This window comes from Solanum stenotomum, chromosome 5, assembly GCF_019186545.1.
Source record: "Solanum stenotomum isolate F172 chromosome 5, ASM1918654v1, whole genome shotgun sequence".
NCBI lineage: Eukaryota > Viridiplantae > Streptophyta > Magnoliopsida > Solanales > Solanaceae > Solanum > Solanum stenotomum.
In genome coordinates this window covers 549,810-572,559 of record NC_064286.1, presented here as the reverse complement: position 1 = coordinate 572,559, position 22,750 = coordinate 549,810, and the positions used below count along the sequence as shown (strand labels likewise).

General features: G+C 33.2%; 3 protein-coding genes across 13 annotated transcripts in view; 2 read left to right on the top strand and 1 right to left on the bottom strand.

Annotated features, from left to right (window-relative positions):
- LOC125865704 (probable disease resistance protein At4g27220) overlaps positions 1-19,186 on the top strand; it is a 91,458-nt gene extending 72,272 nt beyond the window's left edge. For 3 of the 8 annotated variants that reach the window (XM_049545924.1, XM_049545916.1, XM_049545919.1), the window contains exons 6-8: positions 4,500-4,550; positions 4,695-4,791; positions 19,054-19,186. In XM_049545924.1, coding sequence (XP_049401881.1) covers positions 4,500-4,550; positions 4,695-4,791; positions 19,054-19,145 — 240 coding nt within the window. In that variant the 3' untranslated portion in view covers positions 19,146-19,186. Of the gene's footprint in view, positions 1-1,519; positions 1,976-2,056; positions 2,528-4,055; positions 4,551-4,694; positions 4,792-19,053 lie in introns of those variants that run through there. The other 5 variants (XM_049545923.1, XM_049545921.1, XM_049545918.1 and 2 more) reach the window with 5 other exon arrangements.
- LOC125865709 (probable ribosome biogenesis protein RLP24) overlaps positions 1-22,589 on the bottom strand; it is an 83,387-nt gene extending 60,798 nt beyond the window's left edge. The window contains exons 1-5 of one of the 4 annotated variants that reach the window (XR_007446381.1): positions 22,511-22,589; positions 22,141-22,251; positions 20,688-20,801; positions 20,437-20,573; positions 5,713-5,980 (exon numbers count right to left, since the gene is read on the bottom strand). Coding sequence is in view for 2 of the 4 variants with exons in the window: in XM_049545932.1 (XP_049401889.1) it covers positions 20,178-20,346; positions 20,437-20,573; positions 20,688-20,801; positions 22,141-22,221 (501 nt within the window). In the remaining 2 variants the exon portion in view is untranslated. Of the gene's footprint in view, positions 1-5,712; positions 5,981-6,070; positions 6,208-20,093; positions 20,347-20,436; positions 20,574-20,687; positions 20,802-22,140; positions 22,252-22,510 lie in introns of those variants that run through there. The other 3 variants (XR_007446382.1, XM_049545932.1, XM_049545933.1) reach the window with 3 other exon arrangements.
- LOC125865712 (probable disease resistance protein At1g61310) lies at positions 10,312-19,186 on the top strand. Its single transcript, XM_049545935.1, has 7 exons — positions 10,312-13,003; positions 13,848-14,342; positions 16,535-16,972; positions 17,460-17,461; positions 17,507-17,567; positions 18,379-18,861; positions 19,007-19,186. Exons 1-7 carry the CDS (start codon positions 10,451-10,453, stop codon positions 19,040-19,042), a joined length of 4,068 nt encoding a protein of 1,355 aa, XP_049401892.1. The 5' UTR covers positions 10,312-10,450; the 3' UTR covers positions 19,043-19,186.
- Positions 22,590-22,750: the final 161 nt, after the last annotated feature.

Sequence of the window (22,750 nt, the reverse complement as noted above, 5' to 3'; positions counted from 1 at the left end):
AATAATAATAATAATTACTTAGTGATTTATGCAGTAACTATTCAATTTAATTAGAGAGTAGTAATAGAATATTCAATAAAATATGAAAATCATACAATTTAATTGAAGAATGAATCATTAGCAATATGAATCATTAAGAACCAACACAATATTATAAATTAATTTTTTAAAACAATTGTCATCAAGCTAAACATTTTTCTTAAAATCGATATATAGCAAAGAATCAACAAATGATTCTTATTAATTTTGACCCTCCAATTTATATGTTACAATCACATTGACACTGACATAGTAAAGATACATAATTTTTGTCTTCCCTTCTTTATAATATTACTAGTGTATTTGTATGTGCTTCGCACAGGTATAAGAAAATATTAAATACATTTTAAAATAATTAATGTCACGATTTGATAAATATTCTAATAAATTATATAATAAAAGAGAGAAATACAAATTAAGTTACCTGATATTATCTATTCAGGAAAATTGCAAAAAAAAATCTCATGCAGCATTTTCAATTTAAAATAGCTAATAAAAAAGATGAAAACATAAAAGTTGATATGAAAAGTTCCAGCCATGTAACAGTCCTTTAATTATCATAGTTTCATACTAAATTCAATGATTCTTATATCAATATTATTGGTTCAACCAACAATATTAAATCTACTCGATCATAAATTCCGTGACTTTTTTTTTTGTATAAATGACTGCATGATAAAAATATACAAAATAAAATATATTTGTGCTAAATCATAGTGAGAAAAAAATATTTGAATTATATTCGAACATATTTATGCACAAAACTCAAAAGGTTGGAGAGATTTTTTTTATTTTTTTCGATATTCATATTCATGCTCGTACTGGCATTCATATAGTACATATTTATGTCGCATAAGATTCATTAATATTAAAATTTTATATTTAAACTTTCGTTCTTATAGTATACATTGCGAGAAGAAAGAATTAAGTTGCTATAGTGAAACACTGTTGTTGAGGTTTTTCTTTTACAATAAAAATAAAATAAAATTGAACACATAATTTAGTTGTATAGAGATTATTAAAGAGTACCAAAGAAATATTTTTTTAAAAAAAATACGTATATGTAGCATTGAAGATGTAGAAAAAGTACTAAAAGTTGGATGTGAGAAAAATAAAAGAAATGTTTTTTTTACTTTCAATAACGATTAATAAATCTAATACACATTGATCATATATTCACATTTATTATGGTAAAAAGAGGGAAAAAATATGACTTTGTTATCCTTATTCACACCTCATTTACACTGTTAGAAAGAAGCTTAGCTTATATATATGACTTTTTTTTTATTAACATAAATTAATTACAATTATGGGAGAAGTTACATGGAAAAAAATCCTGAGGGAAGAGGAAAAGTTGAGCAATTAACTATCAGATTATTTTTTCGTTTTGTTATTGTTAACATAACTTGAAGAAGGTATATTATAGTGAGAGGTTAAAAGTTGTTAATTGGCTTGTGGCTTGATAATTGAACGTTTACAGGTTTCTTGTCCCAGCTTGGAAAGACTATCTATCATTAGGGCTAACAGCATAACTTCTCTATTCTCTCGCCAACTTCCAATTGCGCCATACTTCAGCAAACTTGAAACATTGGAAGTAAAAAGCTGTGGAAAATTGAGAAACTTGATGTGTCTATCAGTAGCCAGAGGTGTTTTGAATCTCCGAATACTAAAGATAGATGGTTGTGAATCAATGGAAGAAGTGATCACAAAAGAGGAACAACAAGGAGATGGAATCATGACCTTATTTCCCCGATTGGAAAAGCTGAACCTTCACAAGCTGCCTAAGTTGGGGTATTTCTTTCTGACGGAGTGTACTCTCGAATTTCCATTTCTCAGAGAAGTGAAGATTGATGACTGCCCTGAAATGAATACATTTCCCCAACAAAGAATATCCGTGAGTACACCATGTCTCAAAAGTGTGAACAATGATTATGAGGTGAAAGTAGTTGATTTGTACTTTTAAGCTATATTGAATTTCCGTCCCTTATATAAAATACAACGCCTTCAACATTCGCAGGTTTCTTGTCCCAGCTTGGAAAAGCTATCTATATCTAGTGCTGACAGCATAAGTTATTTATTCTCTCACCAACTTCCATACTTCAGCAAACTTCAAACATTGGTAGTACACAGTAGTGGAAAATTAAGAAACTTGATGTCTCCATCAATGTCCAGATGTCTTCTGAATCTCCGGACACTATATATAGAAAATTGTGAGTCAATGGAAGAAGTGATCACAGAAGAGGAACACCAAGGAGAAGAAATGACTAATGAGCCCTTATTTCCGCTGTTGCAAAGGCTGTATCTTCAGTCTGCCTAAGCTGGGGCATTTCTTTCTGACGAAGCATGCTCTTAAATTTCCATTTCTCAAGAAAGTGATTATTGATGACTGCCTTGAAATGAAGACGTTTGTCCAACAGGGAGCATATGTGGATACAACGAGTCTCAAAAGTGTGAACAATGATGAGGAGGTGAAAGTAGTTGATCTCAATAACGCAATGTTCAATTTTAAGGTTTGTCTTTGCCGCTAGTTGTATAACTAATTACTATATTTATTTTTTTCATGCATTAATACACCCCTGGTCTACTGCTCTCTTACCGTTTTAACTAGCAAATAATTAATAGTAATTGTAATCTTTTCAGATAGTTATTTATGTTTGTCACCTGGTAGATAGCTATGTTGACTGAGGTAACAAATATAGACGAAACTACAAAATTGTAACCCAGGGGTTCACATAAATCTAATAGCTTTTGCCCAGAAACTTTAATCTGTATTAGTAATATCTAGAGATTCCTTGATTATGAACGTGATTGTTATTGGTTACTACCCTGAGGTAATTTGTGATTTATAAATTTCAAATTCTGAATCTGCATCTCGTTCTAAATTCTTTACTTTTTACGCCCCAATAGGATTAATAAGGTAAGAATTAGCGCCCTTGCTTGTACTTTTTCTTTTGAGTTTCATTTTTATTATGTATATAAAAAAACTAGCCCTAAAAAATGTCTTTCATTATATTTAACAGCTAATATATATGTGGATTTATTTTCTCATGTCATCTTGTATTTTAGTATGTCATTTTAAAGAATGCTATTTTGGAGATGCTTTTTTGTTTGAGTAATTTGACCTTAAATAATTTCTTCCATATTTTGAAAAATAATGGTGTTTTTATGGGATGTTTCTCAAAAATGAAGTGTTAAAACTGTAATAATTGCTTTATAATAGTACTCTTAATCAAACAGTCATGTTAAATATTAATCAACTTATGACCTAGTGTTTTGTTCCAATAGCTCCAACTGTATCTGCAACAAAGTTTGATACTTCAAAGCTCGCAGGTTTCTTGTCCCAACCTAGAAGAGCTACAGATCACTGGGGCTATCAACATAAGTGCTCTATGCTCTGACCAACTTCCAACTGACTACTTCACCAAACTTCAAACATTGGTAGTATCTAATTGTGGAAAATTGAGAAACTTGATGTCTTCATCAGTGGCCAGAGGTGCTTTGAATCTCAAAATACTAAAGATAGTTGATTGTCAATCAATGGAAGAAGTGATCACAAAAGAGGAACAACAAGGAGAAGGAATCATGACCTTATTTCCCCGATTGGAAACGCTGGATCTTAGCTGTCTGCCTAACCTGGGGCATTTCTTTCTGACAGACCATGCTCTTGAATTTCCATTTCTCAGAGAAGTGAGCATTTATGACTGCCCGGAAATGAAGACATTTGTCCAACAGGGAGTATATGCGGGTACAACGAGTCTCAAAAGTGTGAACATGATGATGAGATGAAAGTAGTTGATCTCAATAACACAATGTTCAATTCTAAGGTTTGTCTTGTGCCGCTAGTTGTATAACTAATTACTGCTCTCTTTTCATTTTAATCTTTACATAGTTATTTCTGTTTTTCACTTCCTGTTACCTTGATGTAAGATGAGATATGGTTCATTTTTGAATTTGTACTTTAAGCTATATTGAATTTTCATCCATTATATAAAATACAAGGCCTTAAACATTTGCAGATTTTTTGTCCCAACCTGGAAAAGCTATCTATCAATACAGCTAACAGCATAAGTGCTCTATGTTGTCACCAACTTCCAACTGCCTACTTCAGCAAACTTGTAAAATTGAAAGTAAAGAGTTGTGAAAAATTGAGAAACTTGATGTCTCCATCAGTGGCCAGAGGTGCTTTGAATCTCAAAATACTAAAGATAGTTGATTGTCAATCAATGGAAGAAGTGATCACAAAAGAGGAACAACAAGGAGAAGGAATCATGACCTTATTTCCCCGATTGGAAAAGCTGTGGCTTGAAGGACTGCCTAAGCTGGGGCATTTCTTTTTGACAGAGCATGCTCTTGAATTTCCATTTCTCAAGGAAGTGGTTATTGATGACTGCCCTGTAATGAAGACGTTTGTCCAGCAGGGAATATCTGTGAGTACACCGATTCTCAAATGTGATGATGAGGTGAAAGTAGATGATCTCAATAAATGGATACAACAGAGGTTCAATTCTCAGGTTTGTCTTGTGCCGCTAGCTGTATAACTAATTAACTCTTTCCGTCTTAACTTAATAGTAATAGTAATATTCACATACTTATTTAAGTTTGTCAACTTCCTTGTACAATATTTTCAATTAGAAATCACTATTATCTGCTCCCAGAAACAATCTGAAGCTAGTGATGACGACGATGAATCTGAAGCTACCAATGGCGATGAATCTGAAGCTAGTGATGATGATCAATCTGAAGCTACCAATGGTGATGAATCTGATGCTACCGAGTCTCGAAAGGGTGAACCATGATTTTGGTGTGAGAACAACAAAAGCCAAACCTAGTGATGGCAGAAGCTACTGATTCAGTCTATGAATCCAAAGCTGGCAAAGAAGGTAATGAGTATTCTATGAAGTAGTCCAAGTTAGATCGAACATCACCTAATACCTACACCATTGTTTGTTGATTTTGCAAGAAGGGGTGGATCTTGAAGAAGCAGCGCGAGTAAAATGCTCGCGATGGAGGTAACAAGTAGAGGCGGATCAATATTATAATCCATGGATTCAGTTGCACCCAACAGTTTTTGCCAAAAGACTTTGTATTTGTATCAGCAATTTCTTTAATTAGAAACTCTTTGATGGTGCAGAGGGTGTAAACTGTAAAGAATCCCAAATTAGAAATTCTTTAATTAAAAATTCTTGCCTCAAAGCTCCAAGCATTGTCTGCTCAAGTCTGTTGCCATGGTTCCTATGTCAGCTTGCACACACGTTGGATCTATCAAATTGAAGTTTGTTTACATTGCTAGTGTATACTAGTTAAATTCTTATTTGAAATACCTCTCAGACATGAGAGATTCTATCACTTCCTTCTATTTGTGAGTTCTAATATACTAGAATTTGTTGGCTTTTGTGGGTTTGAATAATTTGCAGAAGATGTATAAACACAAGTGCCAATAGTAGAAACTAAACCACCACAAAACTACCTAGTTGTTGATCAAAATAAGGACATAAAAGTGACTATGATGACAGAGGAGAAGGGTAACACAAGGCCCCAACGCAATAATAATTCCATGGTCAAGACAAACTAGGAACCTTGTGAAAGATATATTAACTGGCCTTTGGTTCCTTATCAAAATACACATATTGGAGGTTCAAAAGTTTCTATGTATTCAATACACACAAGATTAAGCATGTCAATGTAATCAAAACGTTATACATATTGCAAAAATAAGCATGGACTGATTTAGTGTGTTTAGTTTGAAAATATAGAATATGGGAAGCAAAATGTTCATTCCTCCATGCGATTTTCCTCCGACTGCTTTTGCGAAACCTTGACCTTGGTAGGCAGTGTAAGTGATGGCTCTTTGACGAGCACAGAAGGAGCTTTGACCATGTGAATGCTCTGCTCGAGCTCCTTTGTTGCTTCTCTCTGCTCCTTGGCTTTCTTTCCTTTCATCCTGTATGATTTGCCAATTAATGTTAATAGCAAGAAAAGGAACATGATAAATTAGAAGTAACGGAAATTAGTGAAGCACAGTCTAAGGAACCTCTTTGTAATATGTCTCTCCTCCCTGTCAACTCTGATTTTATCAATTTTCTTGATGGCCTTCAAAGTGGTCTCAGTTACATTCCTGTCATATCTCTCTGGCCTATTACGCTTCCTCTCGAATTCAAATGTGGAGTCCTTAAAATGAAAATTAGCAGCAGGAAAGGAACTTTCAGTATCCAAAATAGAATAAAACAAAAAAAGAAGAGCATTAGACCAAATTTAATCCAACAAAAAGCATATCACTGTTTACCTGAGTCATGTCCTTTCCATGCAGCCGTCTATATGCTTTAGTCCATTTAACTTTACGAGGATTCCTCTTCATCTTTAAAAAGTATTTCTTACTCAATATTTAAAAATGTCGACCATCATATTTTGAACTTCAATACTTCATTTGGGGACATAAAGAGAGTGTATTTTATTTTAAATTTAGAGGAGAGGTAGAATGAAGAATAAGAAATGACAACAAATTTAAAGAAAAAATAAAACTGAAAAATGGTATTGCTCGAGTGACAAAAGCAAGCCGGGGTTATTTTTTTTTGGCTTATCAAACCAACGTATACCTACTCTTTCTTTTATGACTTCCAGAAGAGAAATTATAGTATTGCAATATTTTTTATTTTGCGATCATTGAAAGCAATCTTCAGTGACACAAAGATCTTCCCACAACAACCTTTGTTACGATAGAAACGCGGGACATAAAAAATCAAACAAAAGGCAAAGCCTTATTCCCTGTTTACAGAAGAAAGAAAAAGTTGTAGTATATTTTATATACATACTATTCTCAAATATATCCAAAATTAACTCAAACAATAAAAAAAAGATATTTACAATAAAGCCAGAAAGAAAACATCATTTACATCATTAAACACCATCCACTGCCTTCACCTCAGAAGTAAATGTGTGAACTTCAAATGATTAGAATTTCATACGTTGTTTTTGTTAGGGTTTTGCCCTGATTTTCTTATCATAATTTAAGATTTATTTTTCCTTAAAGAAAAAACAAAACATTACCATAAATGTTTTTACTTTTCTTGAAAGGAAAATATAATATTATTTTATATTTGGTTTATTCTCTCCTCTAGGACTCCTTTTCTCGTAAGAAAAGGTTTTAGGACTCTATAAATATAGGTTTGTTTTCTTCTAAAACATAACAATAACATCCACAATGTAGTCGTTTAAGAGTCTTGTTTATGGGCAGATTTATTCTCTCTAAAGTTTCAATGTTTTTCTTTATATTAGTTTTGATATAATAATATTTTGATTTTTAGTATAAGTTTTTTTGTTAGCTGATTTATCAACTATATGATTTGCAAATTGTAAGTTTCTGCATGACGCCCTAATCACCCTTCAGAACCCAACAGTTTTTTCTCATAACCTACATGCATCAACAATTAAATGTATAATTATATGCAATTATAGTGTGTAATACATAAAGTATAATATATACAAATCCTAAATAATATAATTTTATAAAGCAAGAATTTGGACATTACTATATATGAGATTGTAAAAATGCATCAACAAGTTTCTCAATTTAGTTGACGCAGAAGAGGTAAAATATAATACCAGCACTTCAACACTAAAAAAATATGAGAACTAAAAAAAAAAATACATTTTATAAAAAAAAGAATTGTATACCTAATTTATAGATGTAGAAACTATCCTGTCACTTGAAAAATATAACTTCAAATTCATTTAAAAATCAATTGAAGTATCTTGAAGCACTATAAACTTTTATTCCAAAATGATTTGAAAGTCCAAAACATTGATGATTTACAAATATGATAATTCTGTTAAGAAATTACCACAGAGAAAACAACAAAATAGGGAAGTTGTCATCATATATTATAGTTGATTGTAATCTTGATGCCACCAAAGCTGAGAAAGAAAAAATGACAAACATAAATACAATTAAATATGATATACATATAAATCATGAAATCTAAAATTAAAATAATACGAAAAGATCAAATAAAAGTAAAGTTTGGCAATTAGCAATTGTATAACTAACGTTTCATCATACACTTGTTTGATATTATTCAATATCTGTATTTATAAATTTGAAAAAATCATCTTCATTCAATATAGGCAAATGAAGAGACAAAAGTTCTAAGAAATTAATTTATGGAAAAGAGGGTTTTGAAAACTGATACACATCTTTTTATCTTCCATTTTCTTTAATGTCTTTAATTTCACATTTCATTGGGTAATGTATTTAAACATTTTTTTGGACTTCTTAAAACAACGATTTAGTTTGGAAAGGTCTTAAAACAATGTTAATGGTTGACTATGATAAATAATGTAATGTGACTTTTCATATTTTTTTCCAGTTTTTTATGATATTCAGCAAGCTTGGAGGTAATTAAAGTTTAATATATCTAATTAATAATTAATGAGATGATGTATATTTTTTTATTTAGTGTATGGATAAAATGGTAATCTAACTTTACACTTTGGAGCTTCCCACTTTTAATAATATATGATAAGACAACTATTGCATTGCCCCAATATAATATTTCATCTTGTATATGTATAGACATCTTGTAACCAATGTACCACATGTAATTTGCTAAGTTTCCAATTGTGCCCTCCGCCTTGATTCTTTTCGTCAACTTTATGCATAAGTATAACACACTTCTATTCTCTGCTCTCAGTATGAAGACACTAGTGATGGCAGAAGTTAGAGTGTTGTCCATGAATCGGAAGCTAGGAAAATAATATAAGTACCTGTTTCAAGATCACGTGAACCCAATAGCTTCTGTGTTATGAACAAGCTTCAACCCAATGTCACACAACCAGTTATTGGGCGGAGAAGAAGCAATACAACTGGAAGGAAGCTCACAAAGGTTGATTTGGGACCCAAACCCAATTAACGACAGGTTAAAAGGGACTACGGCTTAGAAAAAGTATTCATCTTTTGATTAAACACCTGAATGGGGTGCGTTACTAATTGTATATTCTCTTTCTTTGAATTGTTGAATCTGATATTCTGACAGGTGAAGAAGATTGTGAAATTATTTCTATATTTCAATTAGTAAGGATAAATCTATTTGAAATCAATATCATATCCAGTGTAGTCCACATAGTGGAATCTAAAGAGGGTATAGTGTACGCAAGCTTTACCTCTACCTCGTAGTTGAGATATATCCATAAAAACAATACTAACAAATGAGAAAGGGTAAAAAAAACAGAGGAAGGAAAGCACATAAAAGTGAGAATAGGGACTGTTAGGCCATGAAAAAAATTCACTTTTTTTCGGAGTTCAACTCTGGGAAACAAATTTGACCATAAAACTCACTCTAGTATTTAACTTTAAGTTGAATTCCGAAATTTCCAAGAATTTGAAGAATAACAAAATATTAGTTTTCACTTCAATAGTAGAGAACAAGGGCTTCAAGATGACTCACTTAATCAATTGGAGAGAAACTTCCAAAAGCAAACATATACTTTTACTTTTTATCTACATTTCTTTGTCTGCCATATGGAATCAGATTTTTTGAAATGTTGTCTAATCAAACACTCCCACTTTAATAATGCTCTCATTTTGACCCCACTGCTTTTTTAGTTTTCATTGTCAAATACCAAATTCTCCATTATTTCACTTGATCAATTGCAGAGAAAATTCCAAAAGCAAATATCACACTTTTCCTTTTATTTCTACTTTTCTGTGTCTGCCATTTTGAAATGTTATCTAATCAACACTCTCACTTTAATTTTGACCCCACTACTACTGTTCCTGCTTTCATTCTCATATACCAAATTCTCTATTATTGCTCTTGTTAAGCTTTCATTGAATATCTTACCTTTACTTTCCAGTAACTATGTGATGTTCAAGGCCTTTTTTTTTCTTTTTGGGTTTCGCACCTGATGTCTGGTATTTGAATTCAAACGTTCCAATTTGGGGGTAAAATATTTCCTTCCAAATGTATATATGTTACTTGAACTCGAAACATCTGGTTAAAAAAGAACTGAGTACTTATCATTCCATCAAAATCTTTGGTGATAGCACCTCCCCTTCTACTAGTACCTTCTTTTTTTTTTTCATCTGTTCAGAAAAAAGTTTGTAAAAGATATACATAAAATTGAAATAATTAATTTTAGGAAGAAACCACGAGTTCGAGTACCCCAATTTTTAACACGTAAATTCACCGTTGGTGTTAAAAGGCAAACATGTGTTTGTTGTTTAGTCGCTTTCAAAATAGTAGAGGTCCATGTGAGGGAGAGTTAATAGACAATAGTAGTAACTAGCTCAAAGCTGTGTATTTATCAGCTTTCATTTTACTCTCTTGTATTCATTCACTCTCAACCTACTTTTCTTACTCAAAGCATTTTCATCTACCTTTGTCTACTTGTAACTAAGAAATCAGAGGAGATAGATATGGAATTCTTATCTATTTTTGTGGAAAAGGTAACAGATTGCTTGATCCAGCCAGTTGCACGAGGGATCGGGTATTTCTTTTACTACAAGAGCAACATCAGATCTATGGAAAATGAGTCTAAGAAGCTGGAGGATATCAGAATTGGGGTGCATCAAAGAGCGGAGGCAGACCGGAGAAACTTACAAGTCATTTCTCCCAATGTTGAGGCATGGTTTACTAGTGTTGATACTACTACTGCAGATGTAGCAGCTGTAATGCGACGAGGTAGAATTGAGGTTGAAAGGTATGGTTGGTGTCCAAACTTGAAGTCACGCTACTCCCTCAGCAGGAGAGCTAAGAAAATTGCACTGGAGTTGATTGAACTTCGAAATGAAGGCAATGATTTTGCTGTTTTCTCCTATCCTGCTGTCCAAATTGAAGTTATACCTAGTAACAGTGCTGAGGAATTTGACTCCAGAAAAATGAAAGAGGATGAGGTCATTGCAGCTTTGAAAGATGACGGGGTCACTATGATTGGGATATGTGGTATGGGTGGTGTTGGTAAAACAACACTCGCTGAGAAAATCAGACAAAAGGCAAAACAAGAAAGGTTAATGGATGTCGTCATGGTAACTGTCAGTCAACAACCAGACTTGAAAAAACTTCAGGGTGAGATCGCAAGAGGAGTCGGACTGACATTAGAAGGGGATGATATGTGGAGTCGTGGAGATCGGCTGCGTACAAGGTTAATGGATCAGAACAGCCACAACCTTATAATCTTGGATGACGTTTGGGAGGCTCTTCATGATCTAGACAAACTTGGAATTCCAAGTGGAAGCAACCACAAACATCGGTGCAAAGTGATATTGACAACGCGTTACCGAAATGTTTGTGAAGCAATGGAAGCTCAGAAGATCATGGAAGTTGGAACATTATCTGAAGAGGAAGCATGGTGTCTTTTCAAGCAGAAAGCTGGTGATATAGTTGATGTTCCTTCTATTCATGACACAGCAAAAGAAGTTGCCAAAGAATGCAAGGGGTTGCCGCTTGCAATTATTACAGTTGCAGGAGCCCTTAAGGGTAAAGACGAGCCTTTGTGGAAGGATGCCCTTAAACAATTATGTGATGCAGAAACAAGAAATATCCCTGGAGTGCACACAAAGGTGTATAAACCTCTGAGGCTAAGCTATGATTACTTGGAAAGTGATGAAGCCAAGTACCTCTTTTTGATTTGTTCTTTGTTCAAGGAAGATAGTGATATTTCGACTGAAAAATTGCTTAAATATGGAATGGTGCTTCGCATCTTTTCGAAAATTAAAAATATAGAAGAAGCAAGAGATAGGATGTGTAATCTGGTAGAAACATTGAAAGATAGTTTCTTATTATCCCAAGGTTCATACAAAGATCATGTCAAAATGCATGATGTGATCCATGACGTAGCTATAAATATTGCATCTGAGGGAGATCATAGCTTTATGGTAAGTCATGATGTGAACTCGGAAGAGTTCCCAAGAATAGACTTTGACAAGCAGCAATACAGTCACATATCAATTGTTGCAAATAAATTTGACGAGCCTTGTAGCCCAATAGTTTGCCCAAAACTGAAGCTTCTAATGTTGAAACTTTGTTTTGAAGAGCCATTCAAGTTACAAGATGATTTTTTTGATGGAATGAGTAAACTCAATGTCTTAAGCCTGAGAGGAGCCATTCAGCCTTTTCCAACATCCATTCAGAAGTTGTCAAGTCTGAGGATGTTGTATCTGAAAAGATTAAAGTTGGATGACATATCCATTATTGGCAAACTTGTCAATTTGGAAATTCTTTGCATAAGAGATTGTGAGTTAGAGGAGGTGCCAGTGGAGATAGGGAAATTGGACAATCTAATTATGTTAGAGTTGCAGACTGAAAGACTTAAAAGGATTTCAGCAGGGGTGTTATCAAAACTAGTTCGATTGGAGGAACTTCATATGGTGGCAGTAGAAGATTGTTGTTACTCCACCCTGAGGGAACTGGAATCTTTATCGAAATTGACTGCACTGACATTAAGTAAATGTTCCGGAGATGTGATCTACAGTACTAACTTGCGCCTTCCCTCCAGGTTGACACGGTACACTCTCAAAGAGGGTGATGCTTACAGAGTGACCAGGGGTGATTACGGAAAGATTATTGATTTAAAGGTCACTAAGACCACCCCATTGGGTGATTGGATCTGCCGCCTGTTGAAGGAATGCGAATTTGTACGTTCAATGGGAAGAGGCTCTAATAACGTGTTGGCCGAGTTACAGCTGAATGAGCTTCACAATGTGAAAGTTCTCGGCCTCTCTGATTGTGATTTAGTGACACATTTATTGAAGCTCTGTGGGAGGACACATGAAATAATCAAGTTCCCCAATTTAAATGAGTTAGAGCTTGAATCTCTGAAATGCCTGACTCACTTTTGCAGTGACAATGTTGAGGGCATTGAGTTCCCTCTGTTATGGATGATGAGCTTCAAACGGTTACCTGAGTTCCAAAATTTCTGGCCTACCACCAACAACTCCATCACCGACTCAAATCCTCTTTTCAATGAAAAGGTTTGCTTTTTATCACGACAAATAAGAACTTATTTAAAATATGAAACGAGCTTACTTTTTCACTTTTTATTTTGAGGGTTTTTATGAATTAAAATTTTATCTTTTATTTGAGCATTAAAGATATTTACTTATGCAAAGTCTATTCTTTTATCGTTATATAAATGGCTTAGATATACCTTTTTGGTCTAACGAAGTGAATAATTAATTTGTTATTTGAAAAATCTTTATAAGGCTATATTTGATTCTTCTCACACGTGAATTTTTTTTTTAAACTTTTTTTATTCAACAGCTAATTTAAGTTTTAAATATCTTCCTTATAAATCTATTTGTTTATCGTTATTTGAGTTTCTTATTCTTATTTATTTTTGTGCGTGTGTGAAATAAATAGATATGGAAAAAGAAAAAAAAAGTAAGAACAAAATAAGTAATATTCAGTGTTTTGAGTGTATCATAACGTATAATCAATGTATAGCTCATGTATAAATAAGTTATATCGTATACTATCTATGCCTTTTGTCAAACTATATTGCATAGTCAATGTATATTTACTATGAATTTTCGTTATTTTTATGTAAATAGAACATGACTATATTTGTTGTAAACTATACTTTATTGTATATATTTGAAACTACCAAAAAAAATATATATAATATGTATGAGATACTTAAAAACTTTTTAAAATATCAAACGAGATTATATGATTTTTTTAAAAAATAAATATTTGGCTTTTTAAAAATATATAAATGTGTCTACGCACTTTTGGCGTCTGCACTTATGACCTAGTGTGTTCTTCCTGGGTGTCTGCAACAAAATACAATAAAGTTTGATACTTCAACTTTTGCAGGTTTCTTGTCCCAATCTGAAAAAGCTATACATCAGTGAACTTGAAAGGATAAGTGCTCTATGCTCTCACCAACTTCCAACTGCCTACTTCGGTAAACTTGAATCATTGGCGGTATCTGAATGTGAGAAATTGAGAAATTTGATGTCACCATCAGTGGCCAGAGGTGCTCGGAATCTCCAGGGACTATGGATAAAAGATTGTCAATCAATGGAAGAAGTGATCACAGAAGAGGAACAACAAAGAGAGGGAATCATCACCTTATTTCCCCTTTTGGAAAAGCTGGAGCTTAGCAAGCTGCCTAAGCTGGGGCATTTCTTTCTGACGAAGTGTACTCTTGAATTTCCATTTCTCATAGAAGTGAAGATTGATGACTGCCCTGAAATGAAGACTTTTGTCCAACGGGAAATATTTATTAGTACACCGAGTCTTGAAAGTATGAACAATGATGATGAGGTGAAACCAGTTGATCTCAATAAAGTCATGTTCAATTCTAAGGTTTGTCTTGTGCCTCTAGCTGTATAACTAACTAGTAAACCCATCTCCGCTTCACGCGGATTAATTAGATTTTCTATTGTTCAAAAAAAAAATTCTTTTAGTTTTCAAATTTTAACCAACGATATTTTCACACTTATTTATTTATATATATATTACGAATCTTCATCATCTAAGTGTTTTTAAAACTTCTAAAATACTTGATTTTTATATAATATACTGTAAGCAAAAACAATAGTTTTATTTTTCTTAAAAGAAAGGAATTCAATAAAACTTGATTTCCTTCTGTTCATTTTAATTAATTTTTAAACTAAATTATTTATTTATATATTCAATACAAATCTAATATATGAATCTCGTATGCACTTTTATCTTATTTTATCCTTTTTACTTTCTCTTTAAATTCTTTTATTTTTACTTGTTTCCATTTTTCAGCGTTTCTTTTCTTATTTTCCTAACTGTTCATTTTCGTTTTTAAAAAAAAAAAAAATCAAAACACGTTTATTCTTACATGTGCTGTGGATAAATCTATATTTTTTAGACAATTTTCATTAAAATTATCATGAGATCCAAATCCCAAAGTCAAAAAAAATAATACACCAAAACGCTTAAGAAGTTAGAAGATTTTTTAACCTCTCACCAAATATTGCTCCTATTATATTTTTAACAAAAAAATGTAAAATATATTTTAACAAACTTTTAATTGTAAAAATATTAATATTGTCATTTTGGCTCTCCACTAAATTAAAATCTGATTTATTTAATTAAATATTAATATTTTAATTATATAATGGTAGAATTTAAATACCAATTGTTGCACTTTAATTCTTTAGTTATTTCCTTCTAATTAAGTTTCCTTATTTATAAATTTGAATTACTTAATTGCATTCTACTTAATGAGAAGGACAATTTCATCTTTTACTAATTAATGTAGTGTGCCTCTATGTTTGTTTTTGCTACTTTATTTTGTCTTTTAAAACAAATAGAAAATTTATATATCAAAATTACTAAATGTAAAAAAAATTCTTCTATGAATTAACTATACACTACAAACATTTATCATATTACTTTTCATATTTTTATTGTAACTGAAATACTATTTTAAAAGAAATTATGTGATTTTTTAATAGTTCATATTCACCTTGATGTGCCAAGTGAACTAGAAAAAGAAGACAAAAATTAATAATTTTTTTACATGAGTTCAAGGATGTGCCGGATGACCTATAGAGGGATATGACTAGACTGTTTTAATCCCAAAGACATAGATAACGACGCAATAAATTAATTGCTAATATTCAATATGAAGTATGGACAAGTTCTCAAGTTTACTGCAAGTTGTAAATACTTTTCTTGAAGTAATAGATGTGTTTCTCGGCACTGCGATTGGAATAGAACTGTAGTTTCAAATTGAACTCCATCACTCTGGTATGATGATTTTTAAAAAAACACCAAACAAACTGAATAGTTTTGTGTAATATTTTTTCCTTTCAAGTATATATAATAGTTGAATTATTGTCCAATATGATACATTCTCTCTTTAATTTTTCATTTTAATAATTACTTATGATACATTTAAATGTGGAACTTTAAAATTATATATGTAAAGCAAAAGGTAGGGTTGAACTTTCTACATGTTAAAATTAGAATATTTGTTCATTTTTCCAACCTTTTAAATTTATTTATCACTTCACCAATGATTATTTATTTTTTAGAAAATTTCATATATGAGGTTGATGTTCATTTGATTCCCTAAAAGTATAAAATAGTAACAATTTCTGGAAGCAAAAGGATAAATTATAAAATCAAATTAAAGATGATTGATTGAAGGATAAATGATAAGATGTTATAATTATCATTTTCCTTTACATTATTATGTTTGTTACTACGTAATCTATGTAAGAAAATACAATGTTTTAGTTTTAATGATCGATAGATTTTAAGTATTATTTTATAAATTCCGTGATATTAAATTCTTGGGCAAAGCGCGGATAATTTTACTAGTAAGTAAATAAATTAAGGGGAAAAAAGATCATAAAAGGAGAAAGAAAAAGATAAATATGAATGGAGCCCATAGAGAGGTTGTCCCGTCAATTTATTAAATTTTTCTTTTTCATCTTAAAAATTAAACAACTTGTGGCTTTTCAACTTATGATCTAGTGCTAATTGCTTATGGTTTGATACTTGAACGTTTGCAGGTTTCTTGTCCCAACCTGGAAAAGTTATACATCAATCAGGCTAACAGCATAAGTGTTCTATGCTATCACCAACTTCCAACTCCCTACTTCAGCAAACTTCAAACATTGGAAGTAAAGAGTTGTGGAAAATTGAGAAACTTGATGTCTCTATCAGTAGCCAAAGGTGTTTTGAATCTCCGAACACTTAAGATAGATGGTTGTGAATCAATGGAAGAAGTGATCACAAAAGAGGAACAACAACAAGGAGATGGAATCATGACCTTATTTCCCCTGTTGGAAGAACTGGAGCTTTGTAGGATGCCTAAGTTGGGGCATTTCTTTCTGACAGAGTGTACTCTCGAATTTCCATTTCTCAGAGAAGTGATTATTGATGACTGCCCTGAAATGAATACGTTTCCCCAACAAAGAATATCCATGAGTACACCATGTCTCAAAAGTGTGAACAATGATTATGAGGTGAAAGTAGTTGGATTTGTACTTTTAAGCTATATTGAATTTCCGTCCCTTATATAAAATACAAGTCCTTGAACATTTGCAGGTTTCTTGTCCCAGCTTGGAAAACCTATCTATCATTAGGGCTAACAACATAACTTCTCTATTCTCTCGCCAACTCCCAATTGCCTACTTCAGCAAACTTCAAACATTGGAAGTAGATAGTTGTGGAAAATTAAGAAACTTGATGTCTCCACCAGTGGCCAGAGGTGCTTTGAATCTCCAAAAACTAAAGATAGGATATTGTGAATCAATGGAAGAAGTGATCACAGAAGAGGAACAACAAGGAGAAGGAATCATGACCTTATTTCCCCGATTGCAAGAACTGTCCCTTATCCATCTGCCTAAGCTGGGGCATTTCTTTCTGACAGAGCATGCTCTTGAATTTCCATTACTCAGAAATGTGAGTATTCGTCACTGCCCTGGAATGAAGACGTTTGTCCAACAGGGAGTATATATGGGTACAACGAGTCTCAAAAGTGTGAACAATGATGATGAGGTGAAAGTAGTTGATCTCAATAACGCAATGTTCAATTCTAAGGTTTGTCTTTGCCGCTAGTTGTATAACTAATTACTATGTATATTTTCGTCATGCATTAATACACCCCTGATCTACTGCTCTCTTGCCGTTTTAACTAGCAAATAATTAATGGTAATAGTAATCTTTTCAGATAGTTATTTATGTTTGTCACCTGGTAGAGAGCTATGTTGACTGAGGTAACAAATATAGACGAAACTACAAAATTGTAACCCAAGGGTTCACATAAATTTAATAGCTTTTGCCCAGAAACTTTAATATGTATTAGTAATATCTAGATTATGTACGTGATTGTTATTGGATATTACCCTGAGGTCATTAGAGATTTATAAATTTCAAATTCTGAATCTGCATCTCGTTCTAAATTCTTTACTTTTTACGCCTCAATAGGATTAATAAGGTAAGAAATAGAGCCCTTGCTTGTACATTTTTCTTATGAGTTTCGTTTTTATTATGTATATAAAAAAACTAGCCCTAAAAAAGGTCTTTCATTATATTTAACAGCTAATTTATATGTGGATTTATTTTCTCATGTCATCTTGTATTTTAGTATGTCATTTTAAAGAATGCTATTTTGGAGATGCTTTTTTGTTTGAGTAATTTGACCTTAAATAATTTCTTCCATATTTTGAAAAATAATGGTGTTTTTATGGGATGTTTCTCAAAAATGAAGTGTTCAAACTACAATAATTGCTTTATAACAGTACTTTTAATCAAGCCGTCATGTTAAATATTAATCAACTTGTGACCTAGTGTTTTGTTCCAATAGCTCCAACTGTATCTGCAACAAAGTTTGATACTTCAAAGCTCGCAGGTTTTTTGTCCCAACCTGGAAACTATATGTATTGATGAGGCTAACAGCATGAGTGCTCTATGCTCTCACCAACTTCCAACTGACTACTTCACCAAACTTCAAACATTGTATGTATCTAATTGTGGAAAATTGAGAAACTTGATGTCTCCATCAGTGGCCAAAGGTCTTCTGAATCTCCAACTACTAAGGATAGAACACTGTGAATCAATGGAAGAAGTGATCACAAAAGGAGAAGGAATCATGACCTTATTTCCCCGATTGATATACCTGGGTCTTAACTATCTGCCTAAGCTGAGGCATTTCTTTCTGACAGAGCATGCTCTTGAATTTCCATTTCTCAGAAACGTGAAGATTGATGATTGCCCTATAATGAAGATGTTTGTTCAACAGGGAGTATCTGTGAGTACACCGCGTCTCAAATGTGATGATGGGGTGAAAGTAGATGATCTCAATAAATGGACACAACAGAGGTTCAATTCTCAGGTTTGTCTTGTGCCGCTAGCTATATAACTAATTAACTCTTTCCGTCTTAACTTAATTGTAATAGTAATATTCACATACTTATTTATGTTTGTCAACTTCCTTGTACAATATTTTCAATTAAAGCATCACCATTCTCTGCTCCCAGGAACAATCTGAAGCTAGTGATGACAACGATGCCTGAAGCTACCAAAGGCGATGAATCTGAAGCTAGTGATGACGATGAATCTAAAGCTACCAATGGTGATGAATCTGAAGCTACCGAGTCTCGAAAGGGTGAACCATGATTTTGGTGTGATAACAACAAAGCCAAACCTAGTGATGTCAGAAGCCAGTGATTCAGTCTATGAATCCAAAGCTGGCTAGGAAGGTAATGAGTATTCCATGAATTAGTCCAAGTTAGATCAAACATCACCTAATACCTACACCGTTGTTTGTTGATTTTTGCAAGAAGGGGGATCTTGAAGAAGCAGCGCGAGTAAAATGCTTGCGATGGAGGTAACAAGTAGAGGGGGATCAATATTATAATCCATGGATTCACTTGAACCCAACAGTTTTTGCCAAAAGACTTTGTATTTGTATCAGTAATTTCTTTAATTAGAAACTCTTTGATGGTGCGGAGGGTATAAACTGTAAAGCATCCCAAATTAGAAATTCTTTAATTAAAAATTCTTGCCTCAAAGCTCCAAGCATTGTCTGCTCAAGTCTGTTGCCATGGTTCCTATGTCAGCTTGCACACACGTTGGTGCATTCCAGTCTATCAAATTGAAGTTTGTTCATTGCCAGTGTATACAAGTTAAATTCTTATTTGAAATGCCTTTCAAGACATGTGAGATTCTATCACTTCCTTCTATTTGAGAGTTCTATTATACTAGAATTTGTTGGCTTTTGTGGGTTTGAAATATTTGCAAAAGATTCATAAACACAAGTGCCAATAGTAGAAACTAAACCACCACAAAACTACATAGTTGTTGATCAAGTCCCAACACAAAATGACATAAAAGTGACGATGATGACAGAGGAGAATGGTAACACAATGTCCCAACACAATAATAATTCCACGGTCAAGACAAACTAGGAACCTTGTGAAAGATATATTATCATCCCTTTGGTTCCTCATCAAAATACTCATATTGGAAGTTCAAAAGTTTCTACTGTATTTCAATACACAAGACTAAGTTGACAAACCATTACTATTCTGAAGGTAAGGGAAAGTTTAGCATGTCAATGTAATCAAACATTATACATACTGCAAAAATAAGCATGGACTGATTTAGTGTTTTTTAGTTTGAAAATATAGAATATGGGAAGCAAAATGTTCATTCCTCCATGCGATTTTCCTCCGACTGCTTTTGCAAAACCTTGACCTTGGTAGGCAGTGTAAGTGATGGCTCTTTGACGAGCACAGAAGGAGCTTTGACCATGTGAATGCTCTGCTCGAGCTCCTTTGTTGCTTCTCTCTGCTCCTTGGCTTTCTTTCCTTTCATCCTGTATGATTTGCCAACTAATGTTAATAGCAAGAAAAGGAACATGATGAATTAGAAGTAACGGAAATTAGTGAAGCACAGTCTAAGGAACCTCTTTGTAATATGTCTCTCCTCCCTGTCAACTCTGATTTTATCAATTTTCTTGATGGCCTTCAAAGTGTTCTCAGTTACATTCCTGTCATATCTCTCTGGCCTATTACGCTTCCTCTCGAATTCAAATGTTGAGTCCTTAAAATGAAAATTAGTAGCAGGAAAGGAACTTTCAGTATCCAAAATAGAATAAAACAAAAAAGAAGAGCATTAGACCAAATTTAATCCAACAAAAAGCATATCACTGTTTACCTGAGTCATGTCCTTTCCATGCAGTCGTCTATATGCTTTAGTCCATTTAACTTTACGAGGGTTCCTCTTCATCTTAAAGTTCTTGTGGCACTTAGACCTACAGAACCGAAAGATCTGCACAGAGAAAACACAGAAAGCTTGTCCTTTACTTGATGAACATCCAAGAATTCAGAACAATTCATTTCCTTGTGAAGATTCAACCCCCCCAACCCCACACCCTTTTCATGATGACCGCACGAAACTGGAAAGAAAAGAAAAGGCAGAGATAAACATTGAGGAAAAGAAGACCTCAAAACTACAGCTTATCCGAATTGTGTCTCGAAAACATGGTGTGCCGTCGAAAGACAACCAGAAAGATCATAAATCACCGACTTATCCACTTCAAGGCTCAATTGCAATTGAGCATTAGGGGAAAGAGTTAAATTACCCTATTATTGCATGCGACTCAATAAGTAATTGAACAGCTATTTAGTTCGCTTTGAATTAAGTACACCACTTTACTCAAGGTTAGATAGAGTATTGTCTAAAAAATAATCGCTTAAATCCTTGCTATAGGGGGGCTGTGGAAAAGAATCACTAAAGGACACATAGCAGGTTAGTTCTCCAAGGTGGAAGCTTGCAACCAACATTTCCTCTGTCCAATTGTCACTACTTACAAACGCAAATTGAAAGAGAAGAGGAAGAGAAATCAGAATCCCTTAAAACTTAAAGAACAAAGGCATCTAATATCATCAAAGGTCAAGGGAACCTAATGGAGTCAGGTATGTTTTCTTGATCAAGTTCCCGACTATGTGCACAAATAGTGAAAATCATGTAGTTCCACAATCCAAATGCAATGCTTACAGATTATGATTACAGTATATGAATATTTAACTTTTTACAAGACATGTCTAAACCTTAGTTTTGCCTCTTTTCCTTCAATAATTCGTTTATTCAATAAACCATTACTTTGTCAAAAAAAAATCTAAATGTCTATGGTACTTGTGTCTGGTCTATATGTGTTATGGACTAAACCAGCCAGTGCTAGGCTAGATGGAGAGAACCGTCGAAACTTATATGAATCAGTTTCCCTCTAGTAATCAGGATTTCCCATAGTAATTTTACCACAAAGAAGATATATTTTTTTCAAATCTCAAGCTATGCTAACCAAGAGCTCACCCAGAGTAGTAATATCACTTAAAATGGTTAGCTCAATTAATGGATCATTTGGATAAAAAGGTTATTGTTAAGCCCTGCTCAAACAAGAAAGTACGAATTATAGCTTGATATTAAACAAGTCGAAGATTTACAGGGTACTTATCTTGTGATTTCATCACAGAAAACAATGAGTCCAGCATATTAAGTACAGTACCATTTTCTTAAACCTTACTATGGCAATCATAGAAAATACACAAGTAATCGAAACCAAATTTAACTGACGCAAATCAACAAAGCAAGAAAGCTTATATTCTACCTTTGCATCGTTACGAACAAATTGAATACCATGGCCTGGATATACAGTTGAGGAACAAAACCAACATTTTTCCAATCTCATTGTGTCGTCCTGTTATATTGCCCTAATTCACTGTGTACCATAACAAAAGCGGTATTAAACAAAAACCAAAACACTAACAAGGAAAAACTGAGATTCAATAAGCAACACACTAGAGTTCTACACCAAAGATCAAATTTTTATAGCAAAAAACATCGACCTAATAAAAATTTCAGCTCAACTATTGAGGAACTACTGGGAAACCGGAGAGGGCAACAACAACAACAAAATTAAGCAGAAAAAGTGTACGGAAACAGAATTAAGTCGGAGCATACAGAAGGAAGATAGATACCGGCGGTGGCGGAGCAGCTGCACGGCGGTTGGCGGCGGAGCAACTGGCGGAACAACTGAAGACAAGAAAGGCGGCATATATAGGGTTGAGGCCTGAGGGTTTAGAAATTTTATGAATAAATTACACTTTCAGTCCTATATTTCTTAACAATATATATTTTAGTCCCTAATGATTTTTCTTTTCTGTTTGCAGTCAATTTATTTTAGACACCATTACAAAATCCTACTTCATTCTTTAAGT

What these genes read in the sequence shown, in the direction of transcription:
- LOC125865712 (XM_049545935.1), top strand. Translation starts at nt 10,451, where the DNA reads ATGGAATTCTTATCTATTTTTGTGGAAAAGGTAACAGATTGCTTGATC. An exon ending in ACGCAATGTTCAATTCTAAG is followed by an intron (nt 17,568 to 18,378) that starts GTTTGTCTTTGC and finishes CAAAGCTCGCAG; the next exon opens with GTTTTTTGTCCCAACCTGGA. An exon ending in AACAGAGGTTCAATTCTCAG is followed by an intron (nt 18,862 to 19,006) that starts GTTTGTCTTGTG and finishes CTCTGCTCCCAG; the next exon opens with GAACAATCTGAAGCTAGTGA.